Source organism: Rhynchophorus ferrugineus, unplaced genomic scaffold, assembly GCF_030347505.1.
Source record: "Rhynchophorus ferrugineus isolate W39M unplaced genomic scaffold, kcgeb_rfMv2 rfM1, whole genome shotgun sequence".
NCBI lineage: Eukaryota > Metazoa > Arthropoda > Insecta > Coleoptera > Curculionidae > Rhynchophorus > Rhynchophorus ferrugineus.
In genome coordinates, this window is record NW_027472580.1 from 51,819,460 (window position 1) to 51,837,790 (window position 18,331).

At 30.1% G+C, this 18,331-nt stretch overlaps 1 protein-coding gene across 9 annotated transcripts in view; it reads right to left on the reverse strand.

Annotated features, from left to right (window-relative positions):
- Positions 1 to 308: 308 nt before the first annotated feature.
- LOC143206972 (uncharacterized) overlaps positions 309 to 18,331 on the reverse strand; it is a 36,373-nt gene continuing 18,350 nt past the window's right edge. For 4 of the 9 annotated variants that reach the window (XM_076419904.1, XM_076419907.1, XM_076419908.1 and 1 more), the window contains 11 exons: positions 13,675 to 13,874; positions 13,439 to 13,620; positions 13,153 to 13,388; positions 12,925 to 13,098; positions 9,378 to 9,532; positions 9,146 to 9,300; positions 6,609 to 6,847; positions 5,794 to 6,547; positions 2,902 to 3,053; positions 595 to 790; positions 309 to 543 (listed from right to left, as the gene is read on the reverse strand). In XM_076419904.1, the coding sequence (XP_076276019.1) occupies positions 368 to 543; positions 595 to 790; positions 2,902 to 3,053; positions 5,794 to 6,547; positions 6,609 to 6,847; positions 9,146 to 9,300; positions 9,378 to 9,532; positions 12,925 to 13,098; positions 13,153 to 13,388; positions 13,439 to 13,620; positions 13,675 to 13,874 (2,619 nt within the window). In that variant the 3' untranslated portion in view covers positions 309 to 367. Of the gene's footprint in view, positions 544 to 594; positions 791 to 2,901; positions 3,054 to 3,224; positions 3,349 to 3,405; positions 3,521 to 5,793; positions 6,548 to 6,608; positions 6,848 to 9,145; positions 9,301 to 9,377; positions 9,533 to 12,924; positions 13,099 to 13,152; positions 13,389 to 13,438; positions 13,621 to 13,674; positions 13,875 to 16,355; positions 16,466 to 18,331 lie in introns of those variants that run through there. The other 5 variants (XM_076419909.1, XM_076419910.1, XM_076393762.1 and 2 more) reach the window with 4 other exon arrangements.

Here is an 18,331-nt window from a genome sequence, read left to right on the forward strand (position 1 = left end):
TGTGATTGTTAGGCACGAGTGCAAAATCCGACAAGGAACATGATCACGCTAGTAACCAGGCTGGGTAAGACCGGATGTCTTCTGGGATGATTTCTATGTTGGTCACTCGCCATTCAGTAGGCTTGATGCCGAAGACCGTGGTTAAGCAGCCGACGTTAAACAATAGGTCCAATCCAGATAAACCGTCGTTTAAAAAGGAGACTTTAAATATAAAAAAAGTATTTGCATGTAACTTTTACTAAGGATTGATAAAATAAATTATTTACTTTCTTATAACGCTTAAAATTAGATAAATAAAAACAAATATGGTAAGTAAAACCATTATCTGTATTATCAACATTAAATAAAATATATACATAGAAGTGGCTTATATTCTAAAAAAATCAGCTTTGTGCACCAAACACTTTAATCTAAAATTTTCCTGCAATAAAAATATGGCATTATCTTCTCTGAGCCTTGCAGCTCTAGTGGTTCCCAACAAACTATCGCCTCTAAGAATGCCTCGGGTTCTCCGCTTTTCCTTGGGTGATAATTGTAAACCTACTTAATTGATTAATATATATTCGGATATTACAAAAAAATAATTACATTTACCAGCACTTTCTTCTTTAGGTGTGTATCTTTGAATTGGTTGGTGATCCTGTGGAACAATTTTACTACTATGTGGTAAAGTTGAGGACCATCTTTTATTTAACGATTTCTTCACTTTATTCATGTGAATGTTTTGAATGATATCCAATATTTCGTTTTGGTCCTCTTTAGGTAACGCAGAGGCAGCTTCCTTAAATACCTATAATAATTATGTGAAAAAAGTTAATATACTAATCACATATTATATATTCAAAAATTATATATGACCGTGAATAATATGAACGAATAGAAACGTCTTAATATTTTTATAACAAGTGAATTAATGTATGCTATTACAACCGATAATTCTACAAGTATATCATATCAAACTCTTTTTTTAATTTGTAAAAATATATATAACTATAAAATGTCGAGATACGAGCAAAGAAAATTGTGGTTAATTTTTACATCTTATTCAAATAAAAATAGTACTGAAAATCATCTGAGTATTCTTGAAACCTTAGGATGATTCATATTGTTCATGGATTTTAAGTTTTATAGTTAAGGCAGAACATAACGTCAGTACATTTAAAAATGTCTTAATTACATTTTAATGTAATCCTATATGAGCAGTTGTTGCTTTTGTAGACTTGAAACCAGACACTCTAAGATCATGATATTGTATACAAATTTACGGTAGTGGACATCGTTTTAAACCCACTACTATATCCTAAAAACAATCTAAGAAAATTATTGGTTATTAATAGTTGCGATAAATCGTCGTTCAAATTCTATTGTCTACTTATAATGCTCGTCACTAAAAATAAATTCATGAGCCAATCTTTCCCACCAACCTAACCAAAAATAGGTAAATCCTTTCCACAAGAATTTAGATGTTTGCAACAATCGTATTAGGTGATATAGCATGTATTTTGCTCAGTGATATCTATTGGTGAAAATTCGATGTTTTTGACATCCAATATGGAGACACCAATCACAGAATGCTTAAAATTATATTTTCAAAATTCATTACATTTGTTGTTTGATTTGAAGACATTTTCGGCCAAAGCTAATAGGTTAGTCCAAAAGAGCCGTTCACATGATGACTGGACGGGGAATATTCATGGCCATATATTCTTGATATGTTTATAATGGGATCAGCAAGGTTTAGTGTATTAGGAGCTGCTAAAACCGAAGGTTCTGTAGATGTCTAACGATTTTATTTGATGAAACTGATTAACGTATTGTAATAAAAAAATATCAGCAATAACAGTAATAGACAAAAATCGTCATATTGCATGAGATTACAGGTTACATCGGTTGTAAGGTACGCTATTACAGGTCAAATGAAAAGTTCCTCCGCACTCAGCGAACTTATCAGACATAGCTCTTTCTTATTATCACTTCAGATCGATCTAACATGGCCGAGCTGGCAGACTGGATGGTAAATAGTTTCAAAATGCGGAAGTGCGAAAATCAATCGATGCTCACTGCCAAAACTAACATCGTTCCTTCAGCACAGTATTACCATATTGCCAAAAATATGGCAAAAATTTGTAGGTGATGGATTGAATATTTTGATTAATATATATGCTGCCAATTTTTGTCAATAAATACCTTGTCAGAGTAAAAAATAATAATAAAGATACATACAAGCACTTATTAATTAACTTAAATCTTCCAGTTTTCTATTTTTCTAGCGAAATCTACTAAATCATCCTGTTGTTAACTCAGTGTATAAGAATATACATATAAATGACACAGTCTTTGTTATAATATCGATTTGCCATAGTATCAAAAGATTCTTTTACTTAAATAATAACGTTGGACAATAGTATATCAACAACAGGTGTGAGTGATAGTTGTTTTTTAGCAAATTTTATATTATTACCTACAGACAATCACAAGAAGGAATTAGAAATATTCATCGCCTAATATTCCAAAAGATTCAGAGTAAAATGGGTGACTATTTCGAAATTACAAGTGAAATGAGAAATATTAGGGTGACAACTTGTTTGTTGAAAAAAGAATTCTATTGGAAACATAAAGGTAATGTTTCCGAAGTTACTTCTATAAATTAAAGCATGGTTAGTTTGGTTATAGAAAGTATGTAAATAGAATACATGAAAATGTTGAAAAAAGAATTCTATTGGAAACATAAAGATAATGTTTCCGAAGTTACTTCTATAAATTAAAGCATGGTTAGTTTGGTTATAGAAAGTATGTAAATAGAATACATGAATGAAGAAGGATTGTGTTAATAAATGATCAGTGAGAAAAATATTAAAAGTGACTTGATTTAGTAGAATTTAATTATTACTAAAAACTAACATTTAATTTTTGCATAGATTCCATGCATCTGAATATATCTCCTGAACCTCTATGTTGCCCACGTCGCAATTTTTTATTGATAATTGCTGTCAAAGGACTATTCATTTTTAAAACATCATGCTGAGGTATTTCTGATCGCCCATCTTTTAGATCTACAACAAAAATATGATCAAAGTGAAAAAAAATTAAATATGATGAAGATATGATGAGTTAATAATTAATAAAATGTAGTAAAATCGATGGATAATAAAAATGAAATTATTCAACTTGTGTAAAGCAGACATAGTACTTTCATCAGATTAAAACTACATAAATAACCTAATTATCATAATCTAAAATACGTTTGTGCATCTTGCATCTATTGAATACTGAATTGAAATTAGGGGAAGATTATTATTAGATAAATTTAGTCTAGTTTCAATATCCATAGGTCCATATGTCCGACAGCTAAAACGAATGGATTATTATGAATTGTTTTAAATATCTCGCTCTAGTATCAAGTACCTTAACACCCTAAAAAATTAGTTCCTGCATTTTCATTAAACAAAAGTATATGGCGAAGTGATAATAGCAACTGTAGAGGGATATTTTGAACACACAACTACCATAATGATTGGATCTATATTTAAAAAAAGCAACAACAACAACAAAATCTCGACACAAGCAAAAAATAATATCGACCTTCCGATTGGACCCACGTTTACTGACTAAAAATAGACAACACTACACAATCATTACATATTCCATCTTAATGCTACTTTGAGATTTTGATTTATCATTTTTGATTATCCCGAATTATTTTCAGTTAAAAACCGTTTTAATTCTCAAAAAGCCAAACTTATTCCGCGACAATTTTCCCTAAAATTAATTAAAGAAATAATTTTCGTGATCAAAAAACGAATGTCAATTATTTTCTAAAATCTCCATCTTGTTAGGATGGAATTATATTATGGAATATACTAGAAAGAGTTACTTCGGAATAAGTAATAAAATCTTTAGAACTTTGTTCTTGTAAACAAAATTATATATTCGATGATTAAAACATCCCGACTCTCACCGATCCAAAATTATCAGAAAAGTACATCGGATATAATCAGATAAGTATAAACTGTAGTACATAGAAGCACTCCACAATCTTAAGGAGAATGAGGATAACGATAACAGGTCAATTAATAAGTCCCCGGCCTACCATAGTAAAACACATTTTTTGCCAAAATTAGTTTTTATTTATTCAACATAATTCCCTTCGAGGGTGATACACTGATTATAACGACCCTCCAACTTTTCGATGCCATTTTTGTAGTACGATTTGTCCTTTGCTTCAAAATAGGCCTCAGTTTCGGCAATCACCTCTTCATTCGATGAAAATGTCTTCCCAGCGAGCATTCTTTTGAGATCTGAGAATAGGAAATAGTCGCTGGGGTCAGATCTGGAGAATACGGTGGATGAGGAAGCAATTTGAAGCCCAATTCATGGATTTTTGCCATCGTTTTCACTGACTTATGGCACATTGGTGCATTGTCTTGATGAAGCAGCACTTTTTTTTCTTCAAATGCGGCCGTTTTTCGGCGATTTCGTCTTTCAAACGGTCCAAAAACGCTACGTAATAGTCGCTGTTGATGGTCCTTCCTGTTTCAAGGTAGTCAATGAAAATTATTCCATGCGCATCCCAAAATACAGACGACATAACCTTGCCAGCTGACTGTTGCGTTTTCCCACGCTTTGGAGCGGATTTATCGTATGTAGTCCACTCGGATGACATGGTTTCATCCATTGTCACATATCGATGCAAAAACTCGAGTTGATTACGCTCGATCATCTTCAAACACTGCTCCGAATCATCAACTCGTCGTTATTATTGGTCAAAAGTGAGCTCGCGCGGCACCCACTTTGCACACAGCTTTCTCATACCCAAATATTCGTGAATGATATAATGTACACGTTCAGTTGATATATTTAGATTGTCTGCTATTTCATTCAATTTCAATTTACGGTCATTCAAAATCATTTTGTGAATTTTTTTGTTTGTAATATGTTTTCATCCGTAACAACCTCTTTTGGGCGTCCATTGCGTTCACCGTCTTCGGTGCTCATTTCACCACGTCTAAACTTAGCATGCCAATGCTTGATGGTTGATTTTCCTGGGGCAGTGTCCGAAAACTCGACATCAGGCCAAGTTTTTGCTTAAACAGTATTTTTTCCCTTCAAAAAGCAATATTTTATTAACGCACGATATTCCTTTTTATAATAACAAAAGTTTCTTTACTCAAAATGCTATAATTTACAAACTAATGATCCGACAGCTGTCAAATTTATACACGCATCTTTATGGGATTATGACTAACTAAAAAATATATGGACTTAATTCTAGTAGTGCCATCTATGTGTCAGGTCGGGGACTTTTTAAGTAACTTGTTAAAAGAGAATCGTAAAATATTATAATCGTACCGAACAAACCAGATTGCATCCAAAAGCTGAAAACGACCCAATGGTCTAAAAAACTACTACCATTTTTCTAAAGGAATATAATTGGGAAGTGAAATATGGTTTAGAATAAAGATTAATAATATTCGAGGAATTAGTCGAGATTCATTACCATCAGGCTATACGGAGTTTCAAAATGCAATAAATTTTTTAACCTTCTTCGACCAATTGTCAGCAACATTGGAGGTCTAACCTGCTAAATACCTAACCAAACCACTCCAAGGACCAACAAGGACATCCTGGTTAATAACTTAACCATGACAGGTATTATCTTAAAAAGGAAAAGCTCTCCCACCCACAAGATGCAATTCGTAACTATTGCGAGACGTCTAATTTTAGCCAATAAACTCGGCCCCAATTCCATAAGTCTAAAACAACAAAGCTTATCCAAAATAACATTTCACTTACGATCATACAACAGGGAACTAAAATAATTCCTAGCTGGTAAAGTTGTTCTTCTTCTAACGGCCCTTCGCTTTTTCTCTTTGTCGGTCCAAGTTCTACTTGCACCAACCTCATCCGCATTCCGGCTACTATCCGATGGAAGCGACAATATATGCCTATAAACTTTGCCTCTCTCCTCAATAAAAAACAGTCTCAAGGTATTTTGTTCAACCATTCCTAACATGTCTTTCGCCCAGATCCAATTTTTGTTTACCGAATCCACCAAACCCTGAGCCGGAGTGATACTTCCCGTGTTCACCAGTTTGGAAAACAATCCCAAGGATTCGATCTCGTCATTCCTCAGTCGTTCTTTGATTAATTCCAAATGATAAGATATATGATGACTGGTCAGAAAAATCGTACTCAGGAATGGTCTTAGAATAAGCCCAAGATATTTTTTGTTGTGATCCATCGCTTTATACAGCCACTTTAAAATGATCTTAACTAATGTTAAATCATCTTCAAGGTCAATGTTGTTCATTAGTAATAGTTCCTTGTCGCATCTAATTATCTCGATCAACTTAGAAACACAGGCATCATACGACGTTCTTATTTTTTGTTGGTTTTTCGATATAGTGGGATTAGTTTCGTTAATTAAATATTGGTCTCTAGCTTGCTCCAGAATTGTTACCAATATAAATATTATGTCCTCCAATGGACTTGTTTCATCGTTTTTGTCTTCATGTTTGACTGATTCTGTGGATATGTTCTGATACGGCTAAAATTACAAATAGATTACAGTATTTTAATAAAACATCATAATATGAAGGAGGTAATACTTTAATAACTCGCTGTTGAACTTTAAGCATGCTTTGAAGCACCATACCGATATACTCTAATTGTCTAGCGGTATATTGAGTATGGGCAATTTCTCGCCTATTTCTTGACCCAGCGAAGAATAATCTTTTGCTTCTTGTTCCCGGTGGAGGCAGAAGACCATCCACAAGACTTTTCCATCTGTACAGAAGTTTTACTTCAGTTTCTTGTGATACAAGAAGGCTAATTAAGTCTTCATTATCTAAAAATAAAAATGTTATTGTCAATACTGCTGTAAAACATTACATTAGATAATATATATAAATACCCAACAGTTTTAAAATCAAATTATGTGACGATAGTAAACTTATTGAATTGTAAATTAAATTTTTACAACAAAAAGTGTTGTTTTGTATATAAATTACCTTTTATTTATAATATATAAGTCATGTTTTGTACATTGTATTTTCTGTAGGGTATTATTGCTTAATTGTTTTATTTATAATTCAATAATACAATAATACACGGTCAAAGAATGTTAATGTTCAACGCGAATTGTTCACAGATCCATTTAATTTCTGACTAAAATTTTGCAAGTTATAGTCGTTTTCGTAAAACTATTTTTTCAAGAAACCCGTAAATTTAATACGGTGGCCAAGTGAAAAGTTCTCGGTAATACAATGAAATTCATCGATTTTTAGGTACAAAATGATTTTTCCCATATATTAACACTTGGTCCAGCGTTTCTCCAGCTAAGTCATTCCTTCCTTGAAGTAAGAATCTAGAAGGCTGCCCTTCCTGAAAACTATATTTTGGGGATGAAACCAAAAACAAGTTTGGGCACATATAATATGAGATGGCAAATCAGAAGAATTGACACAATGAATAAATTAATAGATCCTAAAATACACTTTGCATTATCAGTGCGGTTTTCACACACTGATTCGTCTGCTGTTTCATTTCTAGCATTTAGTATCACCACACACATTTCACCATAATTCAGTCGGGCCCTTACTGAATTGAACCAAATGTTGCTGCGAAAATACGTATTTGCCTATGGTTGGCATTCGAAAAATGCGACACCCTTCTTGTGCAAAGCTTTCATATTCCTAGTCCTTTGTGCGTCTCACTGATGTCTCGTACACTCACCTTGACTCACCATGCAGTTGTTGTTTTGGACCGTCCTTCACCTGAGCCATCTTTGAGGGATGTTTGACCACGTCTAAAATGCAGCTGTCCACGATTAGACAGTTGGCATGGAATGAACATAGTCTCCCTAAAGTTTTTCCAACTTCAGAAGCATTAATCTATCCAAAATGAACAGTTCTATGGCGGCACGATGTTCATGTTTATAAGATTTACCGAAAAACATGCAAGATGTCAATTGTAAGTATATGTGTAAATAAATTACTTGAGAGAACACGATGAAATGAATGAAAGAACTTTTCACCTTACACGCGTATGTTGACTAAACATTGTTTTTGATGGTAGAAAATGATGCGTTTAAAGTTAACAGTGGCTTGATAAGCGTTATGGAGATTCTGTACCAGAAATATCAACATTACAACATCATAGTAAATATTTTGTATTATTAGATCTGTTATTTTGAAGCTTTTATTCCCTGAAGTATTTTAACTATTATATAATACTTATATAGATTTTGATAAAAATGAAGTATTTTATTAATATATTAAGACCCTAAAGTTGTACAAAAATAAGAAAACAATAATGTTTGGAACATTCGTAGTGACAATGAAAAAGAAGGGATTTGTAATAATCTTCACATACATACTGGCAAAGTAAAAATACACTACAATAATATAATAATATGTTCTAGGTAATCTAGTAAGCAAGGAAATGGTACAGTATACCAGTTGACTAGGGGTGTTGGCCAAAGAAAAAAATATCGATATTTCGATATATCGATATTTTAAAAAATATCGATATATTGGAGAAAAAAAATATCGATATATTTTTTGTAATCAGTATAAAAATTAACGATATTTTACTACAAAAAATATATTTTTTATAAAAAAATTATATTTTTAAGATAAAATAAAAATAGTGAAATATATCTATTTTTATATAGTATTATAATACTATAATATACATTTTTTCTAAATATTTTTAAAAATGTTACCTTTAAAATTAAAAACCAAAACCCACCAAACATTTAAAATTAATTACCAATTTTTAAGGTTTTTAAAAAAAAAAATTATTTAACATAATTTATTTTGAATTAATATCGAAAAATATCGGCTAAAGAAAATATGGATATATTGATATATCGTCCAAAAATATCGATATTTTTTTCAGAAAATATCGATATATCGATTTTTTTTCTGCATCCCTAGTTTCGACAAATTTCAAATAAAATTGTAAGCGGTTTATATATTTTAAATAAAAAAAACATTACTATTCAGTTCTTAGTGTTCCTCCATATATATTAAAGTCACAACAAAACACTAACAAAATATGATTTAATATATTTATTTTATTGCTGTTTATAATTGCTTAATAAATAGCATGCTTAAAATCGACAATGAAAACTATTAAATACCTTTATCAGCAACTAATGATTCATCAAAGAGTCGAACCATATAGTTTTTGACGTTTCCAGCTTCAATATTAAAATCATCATCACACAGATGACCGGGATTGACTAGCAAATTGGCATTTTTGAAAAAATAATTCGATTGGATTTCGGACTGAAGCCTGAAAATCTACATTTTAAAGACGGTTTTAAATATACCTATAAACTATATCATATATCAATTCAGTTCATAGTATACCTTAAAATGGTTTTATCCAAAAGTCGCAATACTATAGTTGATAAGTACATTGGCGACCAGTAAAGCATATCAATAAAAGGTGTTGTTGAATTTTCCTCCAAATCTTCAAGTAATATCGTAAATAACATATACTTATTCAATATTTTATATGAAATCTGAAAAAATACATAGAAATTAAGATTTTTAGCAAAATATCTTGTAACTGCACAGATATGTTTAGTTATTATGATTAAAAAATAACATTTTCTCAGTAGTCAATTAATTATACTGAAACCATGGAAAGGTGAGAAAAGTCTTGTTTTATTTTATAATACCTTTATAAAAACTTTATACGTATATTTAAATTATTTAAATTGAATACTATAAATTAGATTATCTCAAACAAAGTTCCTCAACTTTTCGCTGCTTCTCCATAATATATATATACAATTTAGCTTTATCACATTCCTTTTTGATTAATAAATTTTGGGTCATAATTGTAATATTGGTATCATGAATTTTAATATATATTTGGCAATATCTCATGACATCGCGTATATAGCAATTTTGGTAAGCATTGGTAATCTATATTTTTACAAATATTCCTTAACTTCATATAGTATATCGAATAAAACATCAAATGCACGTCACTAAAATTTGTGACTTTGGCACATCGGAATGTTGCCGCATTAACCTATAATTTTGGTTTAAAACATTTGCTGGTTTTTAACTTCTAATTATTGTCACTAAAGTCCTGAAGAATTTTGTATGTATTTGACTGCGGGGTCGACTATGATACGCAAGTTTTATTATTATTAACTTGATTAAATATATAATTTCATTATTATTTACATTTTTTGAAGTATTATAACTTTTTCAAATTTAAATATTCATGCACTTTTACTCATTAGTTTGGGATATCTGGCGTGTGACCTCTTCCACTAATATCTTTGGCCAAAAGATGTGAATCATTGTCGCTTAGTAAACCTCAAAACTTGGGTATTACTGAACACTAATTTTGATAACTTGCCATAGTAATTTGACACATAGAAAAATTAGAAAATTCATAGGTATAGGCGACCTTGGGGAAATGTTTTGTTTAGTTCAATCAACGGTAGCGCTGCGATCGCAAATTGTGATTGGCTAGTTTAAATTCCTGGTGCCACCACTATATAATACGTGATTCTAAGGTTTTGGTTTTTGTTTAAATCAAGAAATCTTCGTTTTAAGTTGTGCATATTTTCTGTTTTACATTAATTATTGTGGAGTAATAATATAAAAATTGATGACAATGCGTCATTGTAGTAAAAGATGTAGTGTACCGGGGTAAAAATCTACTACGGAAATTAAACTAATTAATCGTTTCCCAAAGAATGATGTCGCTCCTTTCCAAAAATGGGTTGATCAAGTAAATAATAGTAAGTTACCTAGATAAACCACAATGTAAATATATCAACGTCATGGTGCCTGTCACGGACATTTTAGTGAAAAATTTAGAATTACCCTTCCTTCACGAACAGGTATTAGGGTAAATGCATATCCAACATTATTTTTATCAGGTACATATAAAATTATCTATCTACTACATGTCTTTTTATATATTGTTTGTTTACTGAAAGTCAAAACCTACTTATGAAGATGTTAGTAGTAATGAAATTCAATTAATCTACCAAGTTGTTCGTGTGATGTCTCTACATAAAGAAGTCTTACAAAAAGGTAATAATTAAGAAAGCTGGATAATTAGTAGTAATAAATACTACTTTTAATTGTAAAATATCCCTAAAATATTGTTAAGAAAATATTTGTTACGGTGCCATCAATTAAAAATTTAATTGCTACTTTTAGGGGATTTATTACCTTAAATAAATCTATTTTGTCTAAATTTACAAATAATTACATTTGTTTAATAAATCTTAACCAAGATTGCTTAGAGAATTTTGTTGGATCTATTAGAGTTCATGGAAGTAGAAACAGCATCTTTCGCCTAGTATGTTCGAGGAATCTTTAAAAGGGCTCATCATCACTTTTTTCACATCATTCTCCCGGAGAAAACTGTGAAGAAGATGAACATGTTAGATAACTTATATTATTTTTTAACGGGAGATCTAGTACTACTTGAGGTTGTTAAATCGCCAGTTGAGTCTATATTTTCAGGTCCAGAGAACTTTGCTCTGAGGAAAACAAGAGTCTAATATTGTATTTGAAGAAGAAGCAACATGCAATATTTATCTACATTCTATATTAAGTAGTTCCACAGATTAAATACTCTAAAATATAAATAACTTCAAAAAACACATAAATGTTTAATGTTTCAACTACCCAATCCATAATGATTTTCAAGACCAAATTTTAAAAGTTATTACGAGGTGTGATTGTATTTTTAGTTTAATGAAGTTAATGCAATATCAACAGGGAAGGATTTAAAGTTTACCTTCAATATATCAAGATAAGTTAGAACTCTAATAGATCCCATAAAATTGATTGCACTAAACAAATATGGGAAGGCGTTATAGAAGAATTATAGATATTTTAATTTGGCCTAGAATAGAGTTCATAATTGTTTTTTTTGCTTTCTGTTTATATACATTTATATTACTTACACTTATGTATATATGTATAGGATTTTATTTTAATAAATTAATTTTAAAATTTAAATTTGATTTTCATTTAAATACTATTGGGAAATAAATGTGACGTCACAAAGTAATCAGGCGAAATGGCAGACCAATCAAAGCAAAGTATTTTCCTTACAGGTTTCTACATAACTATTTTAAATTAACCAATCAAATTCACGTTGTCAGCGCCGCCAATGATTAAACTAAGCAAAACTTTGCCCCACTACTTACCATTGGAGTTGCACACCCCTGATTTGACATTAATAACTGAATCATTCATTTAATACGTAAGAACATATATGGAGGGAGGGTTGTCCATGTTTTATTTTTTTATAAGGGGAGTGAGAACATATTTTGATAAACGACGTCATAATTCTATTAACAGGGATGGTCCAGTCACAGATACACTTTTCGAATGGGCAAAAAATAACGAGACGTAAATATAAGATATGTTAAACACGCTCCTTATTGAAAAAAAAAACTAGAAAATTAAGGCTAAGCTTTTGATAAATTGAATTTCCAGAAGTTTTTACTGAAAATTAATGATAATTAATAAATCCAGATTCGCTAAAAATCACTAATCACTAAAATATGTAAAAACTAATCACAGTTAACAAGAAGATCTTGTTGGAAAGCTGAAAAATAAAAGTTGCTGACAGTAAAAAAGCTGAAAACGATCCCAATGATGCTGAAATGTTGTATAATTTCGATTTATTGAGATTATATTCAGATACAATTAAATAACATAATTGTTTTAATTGCTTTAATAAAAAAATAAATATTTTAAGCTAACGATTCTTATATATTCTTATATATAATCTTACTTGGATACTTCATTGGTTTAATTTTTTACATCTCAATATAAAATCTATATAGCATTTTGTTAACTGAACTTAACTGATTTCATAATTCGAATATTTGTTAAAACCTACATATTTTGTAACATTACTTACCGGTTTCTGGTATTTTCTTCGAGTATTGATATCAATAAGAATTTCATACAGAATATCCAAAACAGTTCTAACGGTACTTTTAGCCCCATAATGATTAAACAAATAATACTCTGCTGCCGCTAATCTAATTTGCCATGCTGCTGAATGCACGCCATAGCCTACTAGGTACATTCCCTGATAAATTAAAAATCAATATACTTTGGCAAATGAAACGTATGTTGTGCTTACCGACTGAGCCGCTTGATGATATAATAAACAATCAAGATGTCCAAGAGGTACGCGTGCTGGAAAGTCAGTTGATGAGGGCCACATATCTACGTCAATAGCTATAAGTATCATTACTTTTATCGAAATACTTGACAAAGCAGGCGAGAGAAATTCTACTTTTATTTTGATACCATGTGGTTCATCAACAATAGCTAATCTGAAGTCTCTAGTATCAGGAAATCTAGGAACGTTACCACCTGAAATATAACATATATTATATATTAACACCACAAGTATAAGTAATTACTTGGTCCATAAAACACTTGTTCATTTGCAGGTATCTTTAAAATGTGATACAATGTAAAAGGATCTACAATTTTTCCAGGTATTCCACACATTACAGATTCGTCTACTTGTAAAGGAGAGTTTGGTTTTTCCTGAACAGCTGCTTGGGCTAAAAGCTCGACCATCTTCGCTTGAATGCGATCTCTTAATAATAAAACAAACAATGTCGATTCGAAATTGTATTATTAAAAGAAATACCTTCGGAGGTATCCATTTGAATTGGTAAACTCCTTCCATGCCTGAAGTGTTGACGAGGTTAGTCTGATCTTGGCGTAACCTGCCGGACAATCTTGATTATTTTCTAAAATTTCGTAGGACGGTAAGTCATCACTGTTATAAAGGGTAGGATGGGACAAAGCATCTAAGCGCACAATATATTCCAAATGAGTTGAGTTATGCTAAAAAGAAATTTAAATTAACACCAGTAACATAATTATTATGTTTTTTGCAAATTATTCAAAATTAACAGTGGTTTTAGTGAGACAACTGCGTCAAAATAATGCATATAAATAGATGAAAACGATGGCTAAATTATACGAACTTTCTATAGCTTAGATCTGCCCCCAGTGACTAATGGTTGTTTAAGACCTTAAAATAACACTTAACTTAGAATTTTGGTTTATAACGTTTGCTGTTTTGTACCCTCTAATTATTACAAATATGAAGAACTTTGTAGACAGTGACAACAGGGTCGACCAGTACCAACCAAATCAATACCAAATTCTATTTTGAATTTTAGTGATCGATTCCGTTATACGTTCTGGCGCCTCAGATAGCACTCTGTCTGCTTTTAACTAGGGAAAACTGAGAAGGAAAAATCCGCTCCGAGTTTAAAAAACGAATTTTAGACTTTTGCAAACTGCATTTGGCACTATATTGACGTCATCCATGAAGCGTGAATACTGTTTTATTGGACTATGTATTCAGATTATTAAACTACAAAGACTATTTATTAAACTCTTTGACGAGTGGGAACTGATATATATGATACGCAAGTTTTACCGACATTTACAATTACTTATTATTATTAACTTGATTACACACCTTATTCACCCAGACAATCTGAAAAAAATATGTACAAAAATTACAGGAAAGCTGGACTGAATGTATCACTCCTAAAAGAAGGTCTCTTAATGAATTGCGTTGAATGTTTCTAAACGTTATTGTTTTATTAGTTAGTTATGTTATATGCAAATGTACAAAATATTTAAAAGAAAAGAATAAAACCTTATGAAAGCAAAATCAATTTAATTAATTTAAACAGGCTCGTTGAGACTCTACATATATTTTATTTATGGTGAATATTATCATGTCGCCGGAATATTAGATCATCTGAAAAAATACTATCGATATGGTAAGTAGTTGAAAAATCGTTCTGGGGTACATTTCTGGGGTACAATTATGACAAATATACAACAAATTAATTTGTGAACAAAATTCCCTATCTGTCAATTTCTGCGAAGGATTTAAGCTTCAATACTGCTGTTCTTCCTATATCTGTTAGAGTATAAATACTCATTATCATAACCAGAATTTGTTATTCATTTAAACAAAGATTGTTTACTATAAAACTAAAATGAAGAAAATAATCTTATTAAGAGGAATTTTAATGATTTCCTTACATTGTGTACCCTTGTTTTATTTTGTTAAACTCAATTTTCAAATTTCAAATTTCGATGTACCATTTTTCGGGTATCCACAATTCATTTTAAATAGTTTTCAATCAATTATAGTCCACATTGTATATTTTTCCGTTGTATATATATCTTTCATATTATTTTAATAACTGTTATATATTTCCATTTACACTTTGTGATTAAAACATTTTTTAAAATAATTAAGACAAGAATGAAGAATGTATGAAACATACATTGTAATCGTCAATACAATATAGTAAATATATTTTGGTAAAGCATTTTGATTATTATTAAAACATATTTTAACTTATGCACAAGTAAAATATTTGTTTTCAACTATATTTCAAGAATATTAGATATTCTCTAAATTATTCTCTAAAATGTCGTAGGATGCCAACTTATCATTGTTATAAAGAATATGGTGTAACAGAGCATCTAAGCGCACAATATATTCCAAATAAATTGAGCTATGCTCAAAAGAAATTAAAATTAATACATAATTCTCTGATTTTTTTCTAAATTATTGAAACTAATAATTTTAATGTAAGAATTTAAACAAATTTAACTATAATTTTAAATTAATTTTAAAATCCAGGTGCAATTAATATGCGTAAATGTACATTAACATGTCATTTTTATTACCTGCTCCAACACTTGAGTGTTAGTGACCTACTTGCAACCACTTAGAGTAGTTTTCTTATTCACGATTCTCTAAATCACGTTTTTACTATTTATGTGTTAAAAAATTGAGACCCAGTTCCTAAATTAGCGTGATTTCTGATAATTTTTTCTCTTAAATAAATACAATATATATTATTTAAATTGTTTTCCATTATTTTTTTTCTGCAGCAACATGGCCATACCATACATAATCCACACTCTGTAGGATCTACATTATTTCAGCAAAGTTGCAGGTTGAATATCATGTATATAATAATTTATAAAATTTGAAAAAAATAAGTAATAGAAAATACATTTGCGTTCAAATTACTTATAGAATATACGTCAAAAATGAAAATTGAATGTGATACTTTAACAAAATTATTTAGAGATTAAAATGATTTATATATGAAAACATAAAATGGCTATATAAAAATCAATAGATCATATATAGACCATCCTATATCTAGAAAAACGAAAATAATACCATATGCTTATTGTTCGTGGAATCAAATTAACCTCATAACAAAAATACGTCCAATTAAAAAGAATTTTAATTATTTGCTCATGGCTTCAACATACCCGAAAAATAGCATCAATCACCTATTCTAATGGAACTAAGTCACTTGATATATGTTTGTTATGGTCGTCACAGACAGACAGAAAAAATGTTAAAAGTTCTGGAAATCTGTTAATATGATGTCATGGTCTGGCCTGACACCTACTTTATTGGTTCAAAACAAGAATTAGTCATATTTGATAGCATTCAATTTTAGTAAATAAGATAATTAATTGGTTCGTCAAAGAACATTATTTCGATGAAATGGATAATGTTTATACCAGAGTCAAATATAAAATAGGTTAACAATGTCATATTAACATACACTCGAATTTAGTTAATAATTTTTCCTATATTACTCTTATACAGAGAAGAACCAGCATTTTTCAGTAAGTATAATTTTTAAGCGTTTTATTGTTTATGCAAAATTATTTTAAAATTCGCAATGTGATTGAGTCACATTTAATTTGACCTTGCCATTGACTGAAAAGTTCTGTAACCAAAATTATCTCTTATCTTTTTTCACTCCAAACGATATTAAAATTATCACAAAATATTTAGATAAATATTATATTATTTATTTGTTGAAGGAATTTTATTTTGTAAGTTAATCTTCCGATTTATAATATAATTATATAATATAATATAATTACAATTAAAATTATTATCAATTTATTTAAATACCATCAAAATCATGTATTTAATCATTAAAATAGTTTCCATCATTTTTTATAACCTATTCTTATTTTTTTGGCAACATGGCGATAACGTATCAAAAAGAAAAATTAATTTGGTAGCGATCTAATTATCAATTTTGCCAGAACTTTCCATTTGAGCTGCAATACTGTATATCCACTTTCCATTTCTAGTTACAATATGCCACAAAAACACATTAGTTGGGAGGCAAGTAATGAAACCGTCAATCTTCAAATTTTCAGTCAATTCATATCATTCAATTCAATTCATTTATCCTCCTTTTGGATCGTAAACTATCTGAAAATTCTTAGATAGTTTGAGCTGGGTTTTCATCCAATAAGTCTTGGAAGTGCTTCAGTCTTCCAGGCCATTTGAAGAATGGAAAACTTTCTTATCAAAATTACCACTTCTAAATAGTAGAAATCAAAACTGACTGATTGATTTGAGATATGACGGAGCAATATTCATAAGTTTTTAAAAAAGTCAAGCAACGAGATAAATGCAATTATGAGACACAATAATACTATCAATAATACAAAAAAAAACTTTTATGTAAAAAAATATTAATACTTTGTGTAATATTAAGAATAAAATAAAATTATGAATCCATATATGTTATAACTTTTGTTAAAAAGTCACAATATTTTGTTTCCGTTTGCTGAAAAATGTTTCAGCTTTGCCAAAAACATGTCACCCAATGAGTTCTTAACCTGACATTTAATACCGCCCCCTATCTCCTTAAATTTAATCTAGTAGTCCTGACTTTTAAATGGTATGTGTCAAAATTTCCTCATATTCTTATTTCTTCTTTCTTCATATATTCTTATTTCGAATTTAGTTTTAAGATCACACTGGTATTATTGTGACAACCGTTATTATTTTCAAAATAATGCACATAACTAGATGAAAACAAAGACTAAATTAAAGGAACAAGTTTCCATAGTCTATAGCTACCCCGCAGTGACTACTGGTTGTTTGTAGGCTTCAAAAGAATGCTTCAGTTAAAGAGGTTGGGCACAAATTAATAAATATTGTCGAAATTGAAGCGTATTTTTAAAGCAGAGACCAGACGTTCTAAGAAAAACGTGTAAAAAAATAGGGCAGCACAGGAATGAATTTATCTCTCTTGAAAGATGGTATCTTAATAAATATCATTGAATTTTGCCAAAAGTTATTGTTTTATGCAAAGGTACAACAGATTTTTGTAAATAAATAAGAACAAAGCCTTATGAAAGAAAAACTAATTTTAATTTAAACAGTCTGTAAGAGTTTTAGATCGTCTGAACTAATGCGTTTGAGAATG